The following is a 20,326-nucleotide window of genomic DNA, read 5'->3' on the forward strand; positions in this document are numbered from 1 at the left end:
TTTCCCAGAATGCATCACTACACAAATCTATTAAATGAATGGCCCTCAAATTTTAAAATGCATCAGAATCATCAGGAAGACAATAGAACATATACTGCTGTTCCCTACCCAGACAATTTCTGATTCAGTAAGTCTGGGTTGGGGTCCAAAAATTTCTGTTTCTTAGAAGTTACCAGGTGATGTTGATGCTATTATTTCGTGGACTATAATTTAAGTTGGATGGTCTGTACGTGTGCAAATCCTAAAAAGGGAAGAGAATGGGTACAAATGTTTGAAAATACAGGGTGGTAGAGTGAAAGGAGTGAGGGGGTCAGCAATCTGGCAGCTACCTAGTAATCTGGTCTCTGTCCCCAGCAATCTGGGTGGCCTTGGCTTAGTCACTTAACTTGTCCAGCCTCAGTCTGCATTGAGTGAACTGCAGGGGAAAAGATAAGATGTATTCAAAGTTTCATCAGAGTTGTATGATTCAAATAAAAAATAATAAGGTAACCCATCCTAAAGAAATTAGATGTATAGGAAATAAGATTGTCCTTGGAGAGGGCAGTTATAATTAATTAAGCACAACATTTCAGAATAGAGATGTGCAGAGTCAGCATGATGAAGGCAGATTGTTAGCATACCTCCAGGACCTGACTATAATGTGCTGGAATGTATTAATATTAATATATCTAAAGAAAGAATGTGCCAATCAAAACAGGAATTGGTCAGTCTTGGGAACAGAAAAACAAGCTTTCGTGAGGACAAGCTGACAAGTAGTACTCATTTGGGAACTGTCTGAGAGAGGAAATCTCCAATACTGCACTCAAGCCTTTTGGTTTCCTGTCCCATAATAGATGAGATGGCCTTCAGCTGTCTCGGCTGAAGTCCTTGCTCACCAATGTGATTTCTGTTGGCTTCTCGATTGGCTTGCCTACTGGGAGAGTGACCCTTTTAGGGAAGAGCAAGGTCCAATTGATTTGCCAGTGCAAGTTAAAAAATTAGCATTTGGATCATAATTTAGCTTTATCTGTAGCTTACCGACACTGATCTACAGGTGGAATAGTCTGCTATAATCTGCAATTGCATCTCTCATCATAAACACCTCACCTGATTTTTGCACTGTTTGTATGTGAATCGATCTTTTTGAGTTTGGAAAAATGCAAACTCATCCCTAATCTGCTTCTATTGTACTAACAAAACCAGGCTTATGAACCTGAAAAATGAGTATTAGAACCTGAAGTGCCCTTATTTACCAAGGTAAATGCCCCTTTGAGGATAACTGCCTAGAAAGCGAGCCAGCGTTCCCCAGGTGGTACATCTCTCCACTGTTGTGAGGGCTGGCTGTGGCCAGTGTGCCCACAAATCCATTTTTCAAGTGTTCCTCTGCTCTGCTCTGTATTGTTGGCAGGGGCTAAACACTTGCGGATTATGTTTCCCAGACTCTCACTGGTTTCATTCCACGGATTGGAACTGGCATGAGACTGAATGACAGAGGACGAAAAGCCAAGTACTTCTCCCTCTCCTCAGCCTTTTCTGGCCCCAGTGTAGCTCCTTTCCTACATTAAATTTCCTCAGTTTTAAACTCAAGTGCTTTAAATAATCAGAAGCGTTCCTATTTTCCTTGTCCAAGCCCAACTTGAATACCATGTAACATAAGAACTCACTAGTAACTGCAACCATCTGTTCAAGAAGTGTTAAGTGTATGTCCATAGTCACACACACACACCCAGATTCATAGTCAAATCCTATAAACCAATGAAAATTTCGGTTTGTGCTTTTTTTGGTAGATTATACTAGGCAGCCATGTTAAGTAGGGATAAGCCAAGGGTGTGATTTACCGTGATTGTAAGGATCAGTCAGAGGAAATCAAAGTCCCAAGCAGATAAATGGTTGTGAGGGCAGTTGTAGACTTAGATGATGTCTATGCCTAGTAACAAACTAAATGTGGTTTTCAATTTAATCTGTGAACATAGCAAATCACTAGAGAGCTGGTCTAGAATGATGAGCAATACTCACACTGATAAACATAATGTTACAAGACATCATCGCAGTATTGGAGCATTTGCCAATTTTGCTCACTAACACACTGGCCAAGGCAGTAGCTGGTTTCCAGGCAAGAGATCCAAAGATGTGAGCAAAAGTACCGATGACTCGCCCATCCTATTTCATGCATGCAAATTCCCTCTGCTTGGGAAGGAACTAAGTCTACCGTTGGGCTTTCTGTTTTGCACCATATGAACAACAGAAGCTATGTTCCCTCAAAGGATTCTAGTAAAATAAACCAGGGCTGGCTCACAATATGAAATTGAATGTGTCTTAGCATACACTTTTTCAAACTCTGATCTACTTTGTATCGATACTGATTTTTTTTTTCCCTTTTCTGATGAAAACCAGACTTCCATCATGTCTATATTATTTAGACAGAGGATTACGACTTTGTATTTTGATTTTAAGCAACGAATTTCAAGCAGTGAATTACCAGATTTTTGTCTGATACTTTGTGAATATGCTCCAGTCACTTGCGATCCCAGTGTTTCACTGTTACATCTGTACTTAAAACTAGGTACTGCTGCCAAAAGTGGCAAAGAGGGTTTAAAGTTAGAATCTTCTCTGACTGAGGGCTTTAACAGCTTCATATTATTGAGTCCCATTTCCCAAGTGTCTTTAAATCCTTGCTAGGTAGTAAAATAAGAAGCCACGTTAAGTCACTAAGACCACCAAAGGGAGCATTTAACGTACGGCTGCACGTGTTGAGGTGTACGGCTTCCAACAGTGCCCACACACAGGAATCTGGAGCTCCCTTAAATGCTTAATTCTAAGAGGAAAATGACACATGCACAGGCAAACACCATCTAGTATTTATAAAAAGGAACAGAATTAATTAAAATATTGAACAACTAGCCTAAAGCGATAACGCCTGCCACGTTCACTCAGTCAATAAATAACTGAGACTTTCTGTGTGTGAAACTCTCATGTTTAGGGTCCCCTATATTTTATTCTCCAAAGCAGGACACTTTTGGGGATTGCGAGAGGGGCAACAGTCATAAACCAGGACTGTCCCAGACAAGTCATGATGATGTCACTCTGATGTGGTGGAAATGGGAATGCAAGACCCATGCCTCATTTTATAGAAGTTTACAGTCTACTGAGAGAGACAGGAAACAAAAAAAACCAATATGACTACTCTATTTTCTTATTTCTATCATCATTACCATTATTATTATTCAAGATTTGTTTTCAGTCTTCCCTTGAATCATTTTATTTCATCCTTAAAGAACCTTACTATACAACCACTACGAAGATTGCCATCTTCTGCATAAGGAAAACAAGGGAGAGCGAGGATAAGTAATGATCTGCATTCACAGGGCTAGAAAGTGGAGAAGGTGGGATTTGAAACTGCACAGTTGAACTCCAAAGCATAAAATCTCACTTACTCCCCAGAGCAGCATTCTATGATGTATTATGATAAGAAGTGGCTGGGTATTCTGGGACCACCTAGAAAGGGCACTTAAGCAAGCCTCTGACCAAGTAAGGCTTTCAGGAAGAGGTGACGAAGAAGCCAATTACTCAGATAGCCAAGGGGAAGGGATGTGAACAAGTGGATGGGAGAAGAAATAGAAAATCAGTAGGTAAAGTCCAGTAACTGTCTTCAAGATTAATGGTGCATCATAGTCATTATATATACAGTTCCCTTTAAAGGTGGCGCAGAACACACCCCGTGAAGGCAGGGACTATCTAATTTAAAAGAACAGATAATATACATTTTGAGTTGAATTGTGTGCCCCAAAAAGAGATGGTTAAGTCCTAACTCACCTCAGAACGTGAACTTATTTGCAAATAGGGCCACCGCGGATGTCATCAGTTAAGATGAAGTCATACTGGAGTGGGTGGACCTGTAATCTAATGACTAGTGTCCGTGAAAAAGGAGGAAAATACCACATGAAGACAGACACACAGACGTGTGACGAGAGAGGCAAGACTGGAGTGATGCAGCTGAAAGCCAAGAACACCAAGGACTGAGGGCTACCATCAGAAGCTAGGAAGAGGCACTGAAGGATTCTTCCCAGAACCTCAGAGACAGTTTGGCCATGCTGACAGGTGACTTCAGAGTCCCAACCTTCACAACTGTGAGAGAAGAGATTTCTGTTGTTTTAAGCGCCCAGTTCATGGTACTTTGTTACCGCAGCCCTGGGAAACTCACACAACATACAATCATGCAATTCAGCTTCTTGTACAATTTTGGAAATAGGGAACTGTTTAGGCTAATATTAGACATTTGCTGATATAGAATTTACATATCTCATGAAATGTGTTCACGTGCATTTTATATAGTAACGTATGTAATGCTTCTGTGCTGTTTCAGAAAACTCTTTGCAAAATGATCTGTAAGTTTGGTGAGCTGTAGCCCATCGTTTTGATGGTACTATGAAGAGCTATTCAAAATGTCAGTTGTTCTGATTACATGGTACCAATGCAAAAGATCCCTTAGATTTGGGACCATACTTCAGACCTGGATGCCTAAAAGTTCATCTCAATAAATACAGAATTTCTATGGCACCCACAGAGAAGGCACTAATTAACTACGGATTTTGTTCTACTCAAGCCGATCCAACATCATTTAATGATTTCTGCCAAAGGCAAGTAAGTAAATAAGGAGGGGCCAGGGTGTATGGATAATGTTTCCTCATGTACCTTGGGAGACAGAAAAAGGAAGAAATCAACGTTTGCTGATGGAAAAAGATAAAATTGTCAAGAAAATAAATGCTGTTTTTAGGATTTTTTAAAAAACTTTGGCAACAAGAGAAAATCAAAGTAAAAGATTAACAATTCCTTAGAAAAAGAGGTTGATTGAGTCATTCTTAATAACTGTTGCCTCATTTTTCAGTCCTGGAAATCATATTTTATAAGCACTTTTCTTGTGTAGCATAAGTTAACGTTTTCAGATCATAGAAAGGTTTTTATTCTGCATTGATTTTGTTTGAAGCCTCTCTGAGCATTTCAGGGAAAGGCTCTGTTGAGCTGAATTTGGAATAGATGTGCCATGTTTACAAGTGGCACTGGTATCGACTATTAATTACCACTAACAGGATATCCTTTAGCATAGAAGAGGATAGGTGCTATTTTCTACAATTGTAATTGAAATTATTAACTTAAACTTCAAGTTTCAATATTTTAAAGTCAATCTAAGGAGTGCTCCATTAGACTGGAGTTGGAAAACTCACAGTAAATCGAGTTCTCTTAATTGGCATCTTTAACGTCCTGGCCGGAAGTGAAGAGGGTTGGTAAGATACTGCCATAATAGCCTTCCTGCTAAATTTTGCAAACGGTCGGTGGTACGACCATAAATGATCATTTACAACAGATTGAGTATACATTCCGGATTTATCTTTATCTGTACATATATGTAAACACATATATGTATATGTCTACACACAGCATATATAGAATAGAAACTCAAAGAAATCAATTAATTAGATTATCATTTCATCATGAAAAAATTCACTTCAGACTACATTAAGGTATTGCCTTTAGATTTTGTTGACAGCTCAATAATGACTCAACAAAAAGATTAAAAACTATATTAAAAAACTGAAGAAAAAACTATATTGTGGGATACCTACCATTTAGAGATCTCCCCAATTAAATAATTCATATCTGAAAATTTGTCAATAATATTCTTCTAACAACAAAAATGCAAAATCCAATTCATTAATGTCTATGTAACTACCCAGAACTTCTGTATCAAAAGAATTGCGGGGCCAGCCTGTGGCCGAGTGGTTGAGTTCTCTCACTCTGCTTCAGGGGCCCAGGGTTTCACCAGTTCGGATCCTGGGCACTGACATGGCACTGCTTATCAGGCCATGTTGAGGCGGCTTCCCACATGCCACAACTAGAAAGACCCACAACTAAAAATATACAACTATGTACTGGGGGGATTTGGGAAGAAAAAGCAGAAAAAAAAAAAGTGCAACTGATTACCTAAAAATGATACATTTTAACTGTGAACAACACATCCACTAGATTCTCAATTATATGTTGATAGGCAGTATTGATCCTTCTATCTTCTAGAAATGTCCTGATAATTTTAAAATGCTTATTTCACGTCAACTCCTGTAATAAAATAATGGCTATGATCTTATCACTTCTATCTATAACATTTTTTATTAAAATATGTAGATTTCAAAAGGAGACATCTAATTTCAAAATTTCACGTGATTTGTATACCAATTATTTGACTCTGTTCTGAGATCCATTTTCTGATCTCTGTGAAGATCCAATTTTGACCATAGGAGGCAAAGTTGTCATAACCACATAAATCCTCACTCTATATCTATATTGCAAATCTCCATCACATGAAATTCTTTGTGCATGAACTTGCACACTTTCAATGCTTAGATTTAATTCAAGTAAAAGGAGTGTTTTTTAAGAGATGAGGAGAATAAATTAGGAAAATATAGTCTAAACCTAGGCTAATTATGTTACACAAAAGTCTTACAAAGTCAAAGCAAAATTTGATTGAACATCATTCCTTGGCTAATGACTTGTGGCTTTCCTTTAGGAGTCTTCAGGAAAAGTGAAGTACAGAAATTCTGTATCACAATTAAGCAACGTAAGGTCAGCAGCAGGGAAGAAGAAAGTAGAGTTAGGCATATAAATGTACTCTTCATTAGGTTTGAGTCTAAGAGACGGGTACCGTCTTATCCTGCGAGTGCCCCAGGAAACATAGTCAGAGACAGGAAATTACAAGTAGACAGTTTATTTTCAGAATTAATCCCAGAGAAACAGAGTAAAGGATTGGGAACAGTGAGACAGAGAAGAAGGAAAAACCAATACAACAAAATGTTATTGTACTAGTCATTGCTGAGAGTGACTGGGGCTCCCTTCCATTGGGACCCTCCAAAGAGCCATGTAGAATGTGCCACAGAACTGTCTGACCAAGGGGGTGTATATCAACAGGATCCTTCTCCTATTGACCACACAGCTAATTTCTAGAGAGCAGTTCGTACTCCTTTGTAGAGACTTTAATCCTGCTCCAGAATCTAAAGTTCTGTGCAGTGACGATTCCTTTACGGGTTAAGAAAGAATCCACACATCACCCTTCGCCAACGCCAAATCTGCTAGATGTCGGACTGCCTGAGCAGCAAGCAAGTTTGCACCAAAACCGAGACTTGCTGCAGAGCCCTCTTTGATTCTGACATTTACTTGAAACTGACAGCCTTTAAAGTTACCCGATCAAGTGTCTTGGAGTAATATTTCCAAACGTGGTATATGCACCCCTAAAATCCAAAAAAAGCCTACCATACGCTCGGCCTCTTTCCTAGTGGTAGGGCTCGTGAGGAGCAATGACTTTTTCATGACTTTAGATGGAACTGTCCTGGCAAGCCCCAGACGATTGGACTCCAAAAATCCTCACCAATTTGACAGACCACTAAAAGTTTTAGTTATTTCTCACTCTCTGATATACATCTGTCTTATTATGGCATCCAGACTACCTACTACTTCCTGTTCAAAAGGCCAAAATGACATGATGGGATCCGCATAATGGACTAATATAATGTTCTGTACATCATTGAGACAATTGAGTATCCTGTGCTCTATAGTGTTACAGAGAGCAAGAGAGTTAACCCTGATTGATCCAGGGCAGAGCAGCACATGTGGACTGCTGTGCATTCCACATAAAAGCAAACTTGCAATTCTCCTCCCTGATGAGAACCGAAAAGCATTCGTTTGTCAGATGCCTAGCTGCATACCAGCAAGTGTCTGAAGTGTGTTGACTTGTTTCAGTGAAGACACCCCATCTGGCCCAGCAACAGTGTTGGTTTGATTGTTTACCACAGTCCATCATCTGCCATAACCTACCTGGCGTTTTAGGAACCTTATTATGAAATAAATTGGACAGATGGAGACTACCACGCCTTCATTGTCAAGATTTTGATGGTAATACCTCATCTCTGAAATTTCTCGCGGGATGCAGTGTTACTTCTGATTTAATATTTTGGGAGGGACAGTTTTATAGGATTCTGCTGAGTCCATCCAACCATAACAACGTGATTTACTCCACAGGTCAGGTAACCAATATAAGGATCTGTCAGCTGCAAAGCATGTCTGCCTCAATTACGCACTTGCGAGTCTGGAGAATACCCGCAGACACACTCACTTATCTGGGCCAGGAGTCTTTTCATCATGTGGTTCCCGCAGGCCCCCAGTCTAACTATGTGAGCATTACAAGGCCACTGATTCCAGGGCTGCTCAGGCTCTGTACCTTCAAGAGCCCTCAAAAAGCCTCAGTATTCCTTTCTACAGTGCCAATTGCTATGACAAACGGCCATAAATCCCTCTGGGGAATCATTCTGATAGTATTTTTTATGTAAGTTTGCAATGATATTGCTAGATTCTATCTCAAGGAAACCTTCAAACAGTAAATTCTGGCTCTGTGAACTAGTTAGGTCTGGAAACTGGATGAGTGATTGTGATTTTCTATTATAGTGGAAAATATCAACCTCCTCTTCACTAGGTGTCATTTTTGTCTGTTTATATGAGTCAAGTACCACTCTAATCAGCTACCCTTGTTTTACCCCTAGATACACCACAATCTATTATCCATCACCACAGAATCCCATAGATAAAGGCAGTCTGGTGGCTGCTCTGATCTTGCCACTCATTACATTATTTATATCCACATTGAGTCTGTCGGTGAAATGTTACCACCCAACTTCTGCCATTTCAGAATCCCGTCATCCCATTCACTTTAGAGATCTTAGTTCCATGGCAGCTTCTCCCACTACAACCCTGGTCTGCAGAAATCTGTTACCTCTGAACTTCTCAAAGATGCCAGTGCCCATCTGACCAGTATATTTCTTATAGTGACAGAAGAGTCCTTTGGGAACTCTCTGAAAACAAGTCTCACATAATAAATCTGTGCTAACATTTCCCCTCCCTGAGCCTTCTGAGCCCTTCTTCAATATTCTGCAAAAGCCATTCCTGTATCTCTACTTCACTTAGTCACCAGTAAGTCATCCTGGTGTCTAAATGTCACACAACAGCATACTAGGACTGGGTCTAGGTATTCTTACAGATGATTAGACACACGTCATGGAAGTGTGCTTCCACCTTAAATCTCCCCGGCCCAACACCATCAAAATCCAGTCCCATATTACAGCTAGCTCAAAATCCATTAACTCCAGCCAGGCACATGGCAAAGATCAACTCCAGTGGGAAAGGCAGGAATGCCCCACCTACTCTAACAGGTTACCTGCAATCACGTAGTGACGACAGTACTAGTTTAGAATGATTAAGTTTATAGAAGAAATCATCATTTTGTATCAACTCAACCACAAATATGACATGATTTACTAAGTATTTACTTTTTGCAAGGCACTCTACTAAATGATCTACATGTATTACCTCACGAAGTACATTGACTAATACCTTTTGAGCAAGTGTCTGGAATGAATGATAAATGTTTCTTCTAAGTGTAAAGATTGTCCATGGAATTAAACAAAAGATGAACTCTGAAATAACTGTAAATAGAGTCAGATTTCCTAAGGAACAAAAACGACTCTCTACATTCATGAGGATTTTCATTAAATTTTTAAAAAATTCTTTGGTTAATGCTGATCTACTGGGATTAAAAAGTATCAGCAGTTTTAGAGTCTATTAAAGTGTTGAACTAAAAATGGCTTTCCATATTCTATATAAAAATCAACGGAAAAAAAATATTTGAAGGTATGACATCAACCACCAGAAAAACTATAAGTGCTTCCTCCTAACCAAGCTATGGTGAGTACACTAACCCATGTAACCATGAACTTGATAAAGATGTGTATCCCCAGGAGATGAGATTTTATGTGTGTGTGTGTGGGGGGGGGGGGTGTATGTGTGTGTGGGGAGAGACTGTGAAGGTAGCTATTGATAGGAAATTTGTGATTAATAAAGTTTTGGATGCTTGTCCTAGACCCTTTCCCACATCCTATCCAAAGATTCACTGAAAAATATTAGTTGTTTTAGTGTGAGAGTCTCTCACCTGATGTAGCAGACAGATCCAGTCTAGATAGATTTATCACAGATAAAAAGGAAATTATATTGAATTCTATAAACCATGAGAAGGAATAAATGTAATATTTGATGATCTCTGATTTGATTGCAGATTCTAATTCTGCCCATTTAATTGGACATAAATCCAAAAATCTGTCTGTTTTTCATGTGTATGCATTAATATCATTGTAATAAATTTAATAGACTGAACAAGGAAAAATAGATGGAAATATGAAGCAAGATAGATGAAATACTTGCAAAGGTCAACACAAAGCTGGCACAAATTGTTTCAAACTGCAGAACCTGTTACCAAGTTTTGCTAAGATTCTCATTATGGTAAGATTATCACTTTAGAATCTGCAGAGAAGATTGACGAAGATAAAAACATCAATAACTCTTCAACAGTCTTGACAGTCAAGAATACATTTTTACAGCAATCAAATGACTGAATATGATCCCATTATAAAATTGAAAAATGGTCTTGCCTTATTTTTTTTAATCCAAAAAGTGAATACTCCCTAGGAATGAGCTGTAATAAACCAGTGGACAATTTTAATGCTTCTTAGATTTGTGTTTTGGATATGCATAATTACTTTTAAGAGTGGTTTTCAAAAAATCTTAGCAATGAAAGGTATTATTCAAGAGAAATCTTACCCAGAAAGCCAACATATAAAATACACGAAAGTAGAGATGTTTAGTTGATGTACATTTTTATCTTTTCTTTTTTTGTTATTGAAAAAAGAAGAAAAGGTCAGTATTTTCCAGCTTTCTAAATATGCATACCCAAGTTTGTCATGAAAACATATTCAAAGAGCCTCACATTATACTGGTTACAACAGAACCACCTTCCTGTTGGAGAAGTCTGAAACTGGCAGAGCGTCCTGCCATGAAGCTCTCCGTGAAAGTCAGCCTCACTTTCTTCCACACCATTTCATTGCAAGAACAAGAACGATGCAATGTCATTAAAATGCCAGCATTCATTTGGGTGGGGGGGGGCAGATATGACAAGGTCATTTTCAAATTTATAGAGAAGAGGTCAACCAAGGAAATATTGAAAAGCAACCACAAATGAGTGACTTGCTCCGTGGTATATCAAAATATATTATAAAGCTATTGGAATTAAAATAGCGTGGCCTGGGACAAAAAGGGCTAACTAGAATGAGAGAAGAGAATAATGCAGTTTTATTCATGATAAAAACAGCATTTTTAATGTTTGGGGTTTATTTTAAATATTTTTTCCTTCTTCTCCCCAAAGGCCCCCAGTACATAGTTGTATATCTTTAGCTGTGAGTCCTTCTAGTTGTGGCATGTGGGATGCCACCTCAGCATGGCCTGATGAGTGGTGCCATGTCCACGCCCAGGATCCAAACCAGTGAAACCCTGGGTCGCCAAAGCAGAGAGTGCAAACTTAACCACTCAGCCATGGGGCTGGCCCCACGTTTTTAATGTTTAATGTTAAAAATTATATAATGCTAAAATGTTTTAAATGTTGTCATCACAAGAAAAAAAGTTTGCAACTATGTATGGTGACAGATGTTAATCAGACTTACTGTCGTGATTATTTCAAAATACATACAAATATTATACGTCAATTATACCACAATTTTAAAAAAAGAGAGAAAAAATAGCACTTTTAATGTTGACTATCCCGTTGGATTATGGCAGAGGGAGGGAATGAGAAGAGCAAGAACACTAGACTAGTATTTCATCCTATGGACAAAACCATTTTCTGATGATTAAATCATCAAATACATAAATAACTATAAGCTGTTAGCAAAGAAGCATACAATGCAAGATATATGGATATGAAGGAGACCTTGCTGAAGTATGTACAAAGTTGAGAAGCCAAGAATGAAAAGATTAAAATAATTCATCTTCTAAAAACAAAAACTTCTGAATAAAAAAATATGCAATATTAAAAGACAACACCCTAGAAGGTAAAATTTGCAGCACACTTATCAGATATTGAATTTATTTATGTAGTATATAAAATATATATAAAGTCCTCACAGACCTACAGGAAGACAAGCAGCAAACCAGTAAGAAAATGGAAGTAGGTAAGGACAATCAATAGAGAAGATGTACAAATGATTGATGCATTTGTACTTCTGTGGGAAAATGTTCAAACTGACTAGTGTTTAAGAGAATGTAAACTTAAGCTACACTAGAGTGTAATTTACTTTCTCCCATAAAATTAGCAAAAATTTAAAAATGATTCACTTGTGCTAAGGAAGCAAGTAAAAGTCACTTTCAACTTTGGTTCAATGATTCCATTTTGAGGAAGGAAACTATCATACAGCAATGCTAGCATACCTGTAACAAAGATGTACACAGACACATACACACACCAAAAGTGTTCCTTGAATTATCGTTTGTAATAGTGAAAATCTGTAAGTAATTCAAGGTTCAACAAAATGGCAGCAATTATATACATTTAGTGCACACACAAGTACAATGCAGCCTCTGTGAAGACAATGATCTAAGTCAGTGGTCCTCAAACTTCAGCGTACATCAGAATTACCTGGAGAGCTTGTTAACCCACAGAGGGGTGGCCCTAAGGCAGGAGCTTCTGATGTGATGGGTCTGAGAATTTTCATTTCTAACAAGTTCTCTCCAGGGATCACACACTGAGAACCAATAGGCTGGATCCACCCTTGCTGATTTGGACACATGGCCAAGTGAAAAATTCTAGTCATAGACTACTACTTTTCATTATCTAACTTTTCTTTAATTAAAATGAAATGAACATATATAATTATATCTACAGAAATGCATTGAACAAGAACTGCAAGGTAATACACTAAAGTAATATTTATCTCTGGGAAATGTGTGGGAGAGTGAAGGGGAACATTCATGCTAAATTCCCTATCGTTTAAATCATTTACATTTGTAATTGTAATTGACATTATGTGTCAATATAAGGCTTATTATGTGCCAAGGATCTATACGTGTATATGTGTGATATGTACATAAAATATGTATGTATATATTTATAATAAACATTTAATACTCAGAAGGAACCTATGATATAGGGATGATGGTAACATCCCTATGATGCTACCATCATCCCTATTATATAGATAAGAAAACTGAGGCACACAGAGCAGGGAAGTTAAGACCTTCCCCAGGGCCACACTGGCAGCCATCGTGGACCCAGAGTTATCCCCAAGCAGCCTATTCCAGTGTCATGCTCTCACTACTGCATTGCACTCACCTCCCTTCAGTTATTTTATTTTCCTTGGATACATCAATACCCTCAGGCCACTACACATTGCCAAATGATATATTTTGAAAGAAAATGTTAAAGAATATAGAGGAAAAAAAAACACGCTGCCTTAGAATTCTTCTGGAAATGGAAACCTTTCTGACTCTCATTGCCACAGGAATAGACAACAGATTAAGAAATCTCCTGAGGGATAAATGAGGAACATCTCTCTTCCACTGCATTTCCACCCATCATCATATTCAGATTAAACAAAGCAGCAAGAAAGTCATTCCAGCTTCATGGAACCAGCCAAGAAAATCATCACCAGGACCAGCGGGCCACAGCACGCCCTTCAGTATTTGGCCAGGGTGCCAAGGCCCAGCTGTTGTGCCAGCCTTCCTTATACAGTTTGTTGACAAAGAGGAGGCCCAGTTAATTTTTCCAAACAGCAATATAAGCTGAAACGGATTCACCTGCAAACACCTGAATTACTTCTAGGTGTCTGCACCTAGAAACGAAGAAATAGCGATACTGAAACAAGAAATTTTTCTTGGGATCAGCACACACTGAAATGACTCCATAAATGGAATTGCTTAGGAAAAATAAATAATCTAATCCTTTGTTTCAGAACTTATTTTGGATTAGCCAGAGATGAAAGACTGCACTCCAGATGTGAATCACGAAAGGGAAGACGGATGGAGAAAATAAATGTCTAATATTAAGGAACATAAGGATGGAGATAGAGGGAGCAGAAGAGCTGGGATGACGTAAAAGCAGACATAAGAAGTTACATTTTTAACTAAAATTGGGAGTTCAGAAGATGCAGAATTTGGCACATTCAATGTGGGAATAATGGATATCTATGAGTCTTCTCTTGCCATAAACAGCCTCTCTTAAAGCAACTTGTGGCTTTTTTTAGGTTTGTTTGGACCCTTCTCTTTTGATCCCAACTTTTTGATTCTGGAATTTTTATTCTATGCATGTAAATACAAAAATTATAATCAAATTATAACAACATTAAATTTTCTCTGAGATAATATTCTCAAATTAATGTTATTTTTTAACTTTAGTAAAATTATTTTCACTGGACTCCATTGTTTTCTGTATAAATTTTAAAATAAAAATGCTTTACATATCAGCTTCTTTGCCGATATCAAGTTTTAACAATTTTTGCTTGTGTCCGTGTATGTTCAGTTCTGCAATCATTTTTACTGCCAAGTCTAACTTATATTGGGTCAAATTTTGTAGAACTCAATTTTATTAGGACAATCTATTCTTAAATCAATTTTCAGTTAACAGCAAATGTTATAATTTGCAATTTTACCCACAGTGAATTTTAATATTTTTCAATAATTTTAATAATTATTTTTTCTAGATTACTTTTACTGTTTTGCATTTTACCAACACCATAAGTTTTATAAAATATATTTATCAGTTCAGTTTTAGTCACGGTCTTATGTATCAATCTATTGCTTCACTCTGACAGTTCATATGCTTATTTTTATTTGTTCTTCAGGGTCAAAATGGTAGGGTCAAAGGGTCCTTGGTATAAGGGTTAAAAATGGCAGAAGCAAAAGACAAGATTCACAAAATCTCCACATTGCTCTTTACTTTCACCTTTGTAGTTGTGTTAGCTGGATTTTTTTTTTTTTTCTGTAACACAAATACTTAAAATATGTAACTTTGTCTACCAAATGAGACTTCTTTTCCATCACAGTGTTTGTCTTGAATACCAACGCATATTTTGAACTAGTCAGGTTAAATATATGACACTAAGAATTGGCAATTGATTAAAACATCCCGAATATTCTGTATCCAAACGAAATTTTTACATCATAGATACATAGTCTACCTACATTACCTTACAGCCTATAAAGCACGATACCCTGTACTTATACCCTATATACCTAACTTTGTCTTTCACTCCTGGAAGCTTCTTCTTGGATCATCGTTTATAATTCTAGTGCCCTTTGAAAGTCTCAAATTCAGTTCCTGCTATTAAATTAGCTTATGAAAGCTGTAGCTGATGACTCTGTGAGCCTGAACGCATACAGCATCTGCAAAATTTGTTTTTCAAAGTTTCCTATGAAATATAATGACTAGGAGTAAGGAAAGTGCATGTGACCTCGCACATCACATTCTTCAGAACAAATGCTTCCTCGGCTGCAATTATGTCATCATGAAATCATGTTTCACATTCTAAAATAAACTCATTGCCATATGAATTGTTATCTTACTGAGATATTTTTGTAGTTGTCTTTTTAACAGCTTCCTTAGAAGTGTTTTCCAAATTTCTCACAATACCCAAACAAAAATTTCTTTTTTCATCTTATCCATATGAATGCTTCAAGCTAGAATGTTCAGCAATCGCCACCCTTATCCTGCATTGCACACACATGTATTGAATTTCACACACACACACACACACACACATTTTTAGGTAAATCTTCTACAATATATGCTTTGTCAATCCCCAGAGAAGTCATAGAGAGCTTTCCCCAATGTCACGGTTCGGGACTCACCTGTGGACGTGGATGTCCTGTGACCAGACAGGTGAGTTCTAGGGTTTCTCCTTCCCGTATAGTGTAGACCCTCTCTGAGTAGCGCTCCTCCTCAATGTTACAGGCCAGGCCTGAGTGCACAATACGAACCGTGGGGGGAGCTGTTGAGTCAGGAAGAAGAGAGACAAGATACATAAAAAGATGAGTCAACTGTCTTCCCAGGAATCATCCTGGTTGTAAGAACAATTCTTATTAAGCTTTACCATAGTCAGATCCATCAGTCTTAACACTTTGAGCATCCCCAAGGGATTAAAGAGCTTGATGGACAGAAAGCTTCAAATACATGTCACAGGCACCAATACATTTTGAAAATGGCAAAGGGGAACAGGGTGCCGTGAGAAAACTGGTGATTCGGAAATCACCATCACCATAAGACCACATGATAAAATATGATTCCTTTCTGAAATCCAAAATCTAATACAGTCAAGGAGGTTGTCCAAAAACTAGGTAGTGCAAAAGAAAGAAGACCATTGGAAAGGAAAAAGGAATGTGAATTGAAGACATTGGCATTTTTCTATTAATTTTATAAGCCCTGTGGTGCAAATAGGAGCTAAGGAATGAGAAGATTTGGTTATTAGGAATTGAAGACCAATTTAGTTTACAGTATTTATAGACTCTTGCATTGATCTGAGCAAAAGATGATCATTGAATTAAGCCACTGAAGAAGGCAATAAATCATGGCTACCTAAGTATAAAATTCTCACTAAAGAGAGACTTAGTTCTCATGAAGCTGTCCAAATTCCTAAATATAATTTTCGCCTATTTCAGTGCCACACGGGCCAATAAAACTTGACTAGCACTCATTGACTCAGATATCACTGGAAGCCCACTACATGCAAAACCATTTTGGGTCATGAGAAATATTTGGATAATAAGATATGCTTCCTGTCATCAAGGAGATTACTGCTAGTTACCAGCTTCAAATTGGAGATGGCCCCCATTTGTGAATTTTGCATTTTTGTTTGTATTACATTTGGGAGTGGAGAAGAAATAGTTATTTTATTAAAGCCTATATCCACATGCAAAGGACAGTCATCTCAAGAACTTCCTGGTAACAATCTCAACCTAAACAGCAGTATTATCAACAGAGGCTATAGTTGCTTATAAATTAATGCAGGTATGTTTGGAATTTTTTATTTAATATTAAAAGAATCATGAAACCTATAGAATTTGAAGATAAACTTGGTGATTCTATGGAGGAAATAAAATGATTATAAGTCCAACTTATGGGAAAATTTATTCTGGGAAAATCTGTGTTCTGAAAGTAAAAAAAGAAAAATTTCTAATGTCTAATACTTTGTTTTATATGACACAAATGTATAGAACACTCAAAGAATTGAATCATTGAGGGACATATTTAATTATCCTTCTTAATTCAAACAGAAAATGAAAGCTAGAAAAGCCTACTTATGGATAGTAAAACAACTGGTTATCTCAGTTTCTTTCTGGATACCCAAGCAGAGTCCTGTTCTTCCACTTTCAAATTCTGGATCCCACTCCCCAACACCCAGCATCAAACGACGTGAAAATTTCCAACAGAAGGAGAAGAATGAAGAGTATTTTTAGAAGAGTAGCTCTTACATTCAGCATGCACAAGAAACTTCCCTGGAACTTTTTAAAAATAAGATTTCAGAGCTATGTGTAGAAATCTGACGTGTGCAGAAAACCCTAGGAATCTGCATTTTTACCAAACTACTCCCCGCCCCCCGACCCGTGACAGTGACAGTACTACTGGGACCAGATTATTAGAAATAACTTTCTGGGTATTATAAATATTTGTTGACTAGAGGAAAATACTCACAGGGATAAAATGTCCTTTTTCTTTTATTTTTTTCAAGTAAGTTAACTTCATGCTATGCATCATTTCACTGGTTAGAAAAATTAAATGATGCTTAAACAAATCAGATTTTTTGTTTGGTCTATAAAACCACTTTATCAAAAATTTTCAACCATGTCTTTGGACTCTGTCTAGACATTGTAATAATTTGTTTAGTTTTATGACATTAGAAACCCTTATCTGTAGTGTTTCTCTGGGTGTTCTGATATATTTCACACAATGTCTCCTACATATAATTTCCTGCAGTGATCAACTTTAAACTTCAATTTAGATAAGTAATACGAGAGAGCTATTTATTAAACATCTGTCTTATACAACTGTATACATATTATAGAGGTTAACAAACTGATGACAATCAATAAACGCTTGCAAAATATAAATAGAAAATACAGATTCATTACCTTGAAATATATTTCTATGCCAAATTTAGCTTAATAAGTGATAGCCTACATGTTTATTAATACATCTAATTATATGGTAAGGTGACAGCTTTTCTGAATTAATTTACACTTGTTATTTTTGTTTTAATTTCAAATCAATGAACAGTATTGTTATTTTTAAGATATATCTTTCTGAAGCATCATTATGCAAATAAGTAGCTTTATTTAAAACATTTAAACTATACAGTAAGCACACTGTGTTCATTTTCAAAGGTTAATTTTCTACTATCTTCTTCTATATTTTAACAGATTCCTGGAAAAGGTAAGTGCTATATACTGTAACCATCATGAACCTAACACCTACCAAATTGTAAGTGTTGAAGATGTAATTTTCCCAGTATGCATTAAAATACATGCTCACTACTTTAGCTGCTCAATGACAAGGTGAACATTTCGGAAGCTTCCATTCACGTTTTGTCTCACAAAGCTCAACTTATAAGGTCTCAGGGCTCATCCAGGTCTATGCTCTTAAGCCCAAATTAAGGAAGTAAAGTCTGAGGACATCTAGTGACCTGGCCATAGGCCTGCAGCTAGTTGTGGCCTAAATGAGACCAGAATCAGAGTCCTTTGTTCTTTTCACTGCTTCACGGTATTAAAGCCACGTCTGACATAGTTAAACTAGCGTTCTAAATAACTCTCAAACTAGACCTAGACTAGACTATGGGGATAAAAAAGGATTGAGAAACTGCTCATGAAGTAGTTAGAGCACCATAACCAGACCAACAATCTAACTAGCAGAACTGTTCCCGAGTTAACCAAGGTAACATGGTGCCCATCGACCATTCTGCCTGCAGTCCCTGCCAAATCCATGAAATCTGACAGCTGCCAAAATAATACTTTGAAATTTCTATTTTCATCGTGTCGTCTTCCTGCCTTGGAATCTATAATGTCTCTCCATGACATTTCAGAGTCCTGATCACTCCAAATGGCATTTAGATGCTCTATGAAGGGTCCTCATACTGACTATCTGACCCGAAATCCCGCTTCTCTGTGACATTGCCCACCATCTGTGAAAGGTGAAGAGCACTGAGGTTTTAAATGTCTTTGCTCCTGAGGTTCCCCCATCTAGAATTCCCAGGGTGATATACGGACCAATGTTCCTGAAATCTGCTTGAATTATTTAGCAGTGATTCTCTTCTCTTTTTTTTTTCCAGGAGATATGTATTGCCCAGTGATTCTTCTTTTTTCTTTTCATTTTTTTGAAATGTATTGCATTTTATTTGTTTTTTTTTAAAGACTGGTCCTGAGCTAACATCTGTTGTCAATCCTTTTTTTCTTCTTCTTCTTCTCCCCCAAGATCCCCAGTACATAGTTGTATATTCTAGTTGTAGGTCCTTCTGGCTCTGCTATGTGGGACGCCGACTCAGCATGGCTTGATGAGTGGTGCCAGGTCTGCACCAAGGATCCAAGCTAGCAAAACTCTGGGCCGTGGAAGTGGAGTGCATGAACTTAATCACTCAGCCATGGGGCCGGCTTCTCTCCGTTTTCTTAACATTCTAACTTGATATTAAGTCCCTCATTGCCAGGATGAGCATCATTTTTGGCATCTGTCCCAAAGAACATAATTCAGAGCACAGAATAGGCATTTAACAATTAATTCATAAGTTGTTTTAGCAAATATCACTATAATGCCACCAACCTCCTATTTTAGCAAATATCAACTATTACGGCACTGAATCAACTTACTTCAAATACAAATGCAATTTGAAGTACTATATCTGAAGCAAGACATCTTTTATCCTCTGCCTTGTTAGAAAAAGCCTCAATTCATCATCTTGAAATTGGACTAAGGGTTATGATCTCCCTTTGCCCTGTAGAGTCAGCAATGAATTAAAATGTTAAAATATTGCATGAGACTCATATTCATCCAAATGTGCGTGCAGTAAACCAAATCCCATTACATAAAATCTTTCCTAATGCTAATCAGATCACTTCCTTAATATAAGTAAACTGGCTTTGGGTTCCAGAGGTCAGCCTAAAAGGGCAAAAGAAAGACATTCTTTTATTTTGTTAGAGTATACTTTGGAAAGTTAAACCAAATTCTCTCTGTATTCTGTTGGAGAAAGAACACAAATAAATCATTCTCCAATGGCAACAACTAGGCGCATTTTCAGCCTTTCATCTCATATACAGGCTTCCAAGCATATATTTACTAAGCAATTGTTATAGATCAGGCATAAGGCTGTGTCCTGGGGATATGAAGATCAATGCTATGAGCTGTGCCCTCTAGGCACTTACCAACTACTCAGTCTGTCCAATTTATACATAC

The 20,326-nt window shown here is 37.5% G+C and overlaps 1 protein-coding gene across 5 annotated transcripts in view; it reads right to left on the reverse strand.

Moving 5' to 3' along the window:
• Positions 1-20,326, reverse strand: part of MDGA2 (MAM domain containing glycosylphosphatidylinositol anchor 2) — a 783,360-nt gene that overhangs the window by 433,441 nt on the left and 329,593 nt on the right. For all 5 annotated transcript variants that reach the window (XM_070630080.1, XM_070630101.1, XM_070630087.1 and 2 more), the window contains exon 2: positions 15,742-15,881. In XM_070630080.1, the coding sequence (XP_070486181.1) occupies positions 15,742-15,881 (140 nt within the window). The remainder of the gene's footprint in view (positions 1-15,741; positions 15,882-20,326) is intronic.

The sequence above is a fragment of the Equus przewalskii genome, chromosome 1 (genome assembly GCF_037783145.1).
Source record: "Equus przewalskii isolate Varuska chromosome 1, EquPr2, whole genome shotgun sequence".
Classification (NCBI taxonomy): Eukaryota; Metazoa; Chordata; class Mammalia; order Perissodactyla; family Equidae; genus Equus; species Equus przewalskii.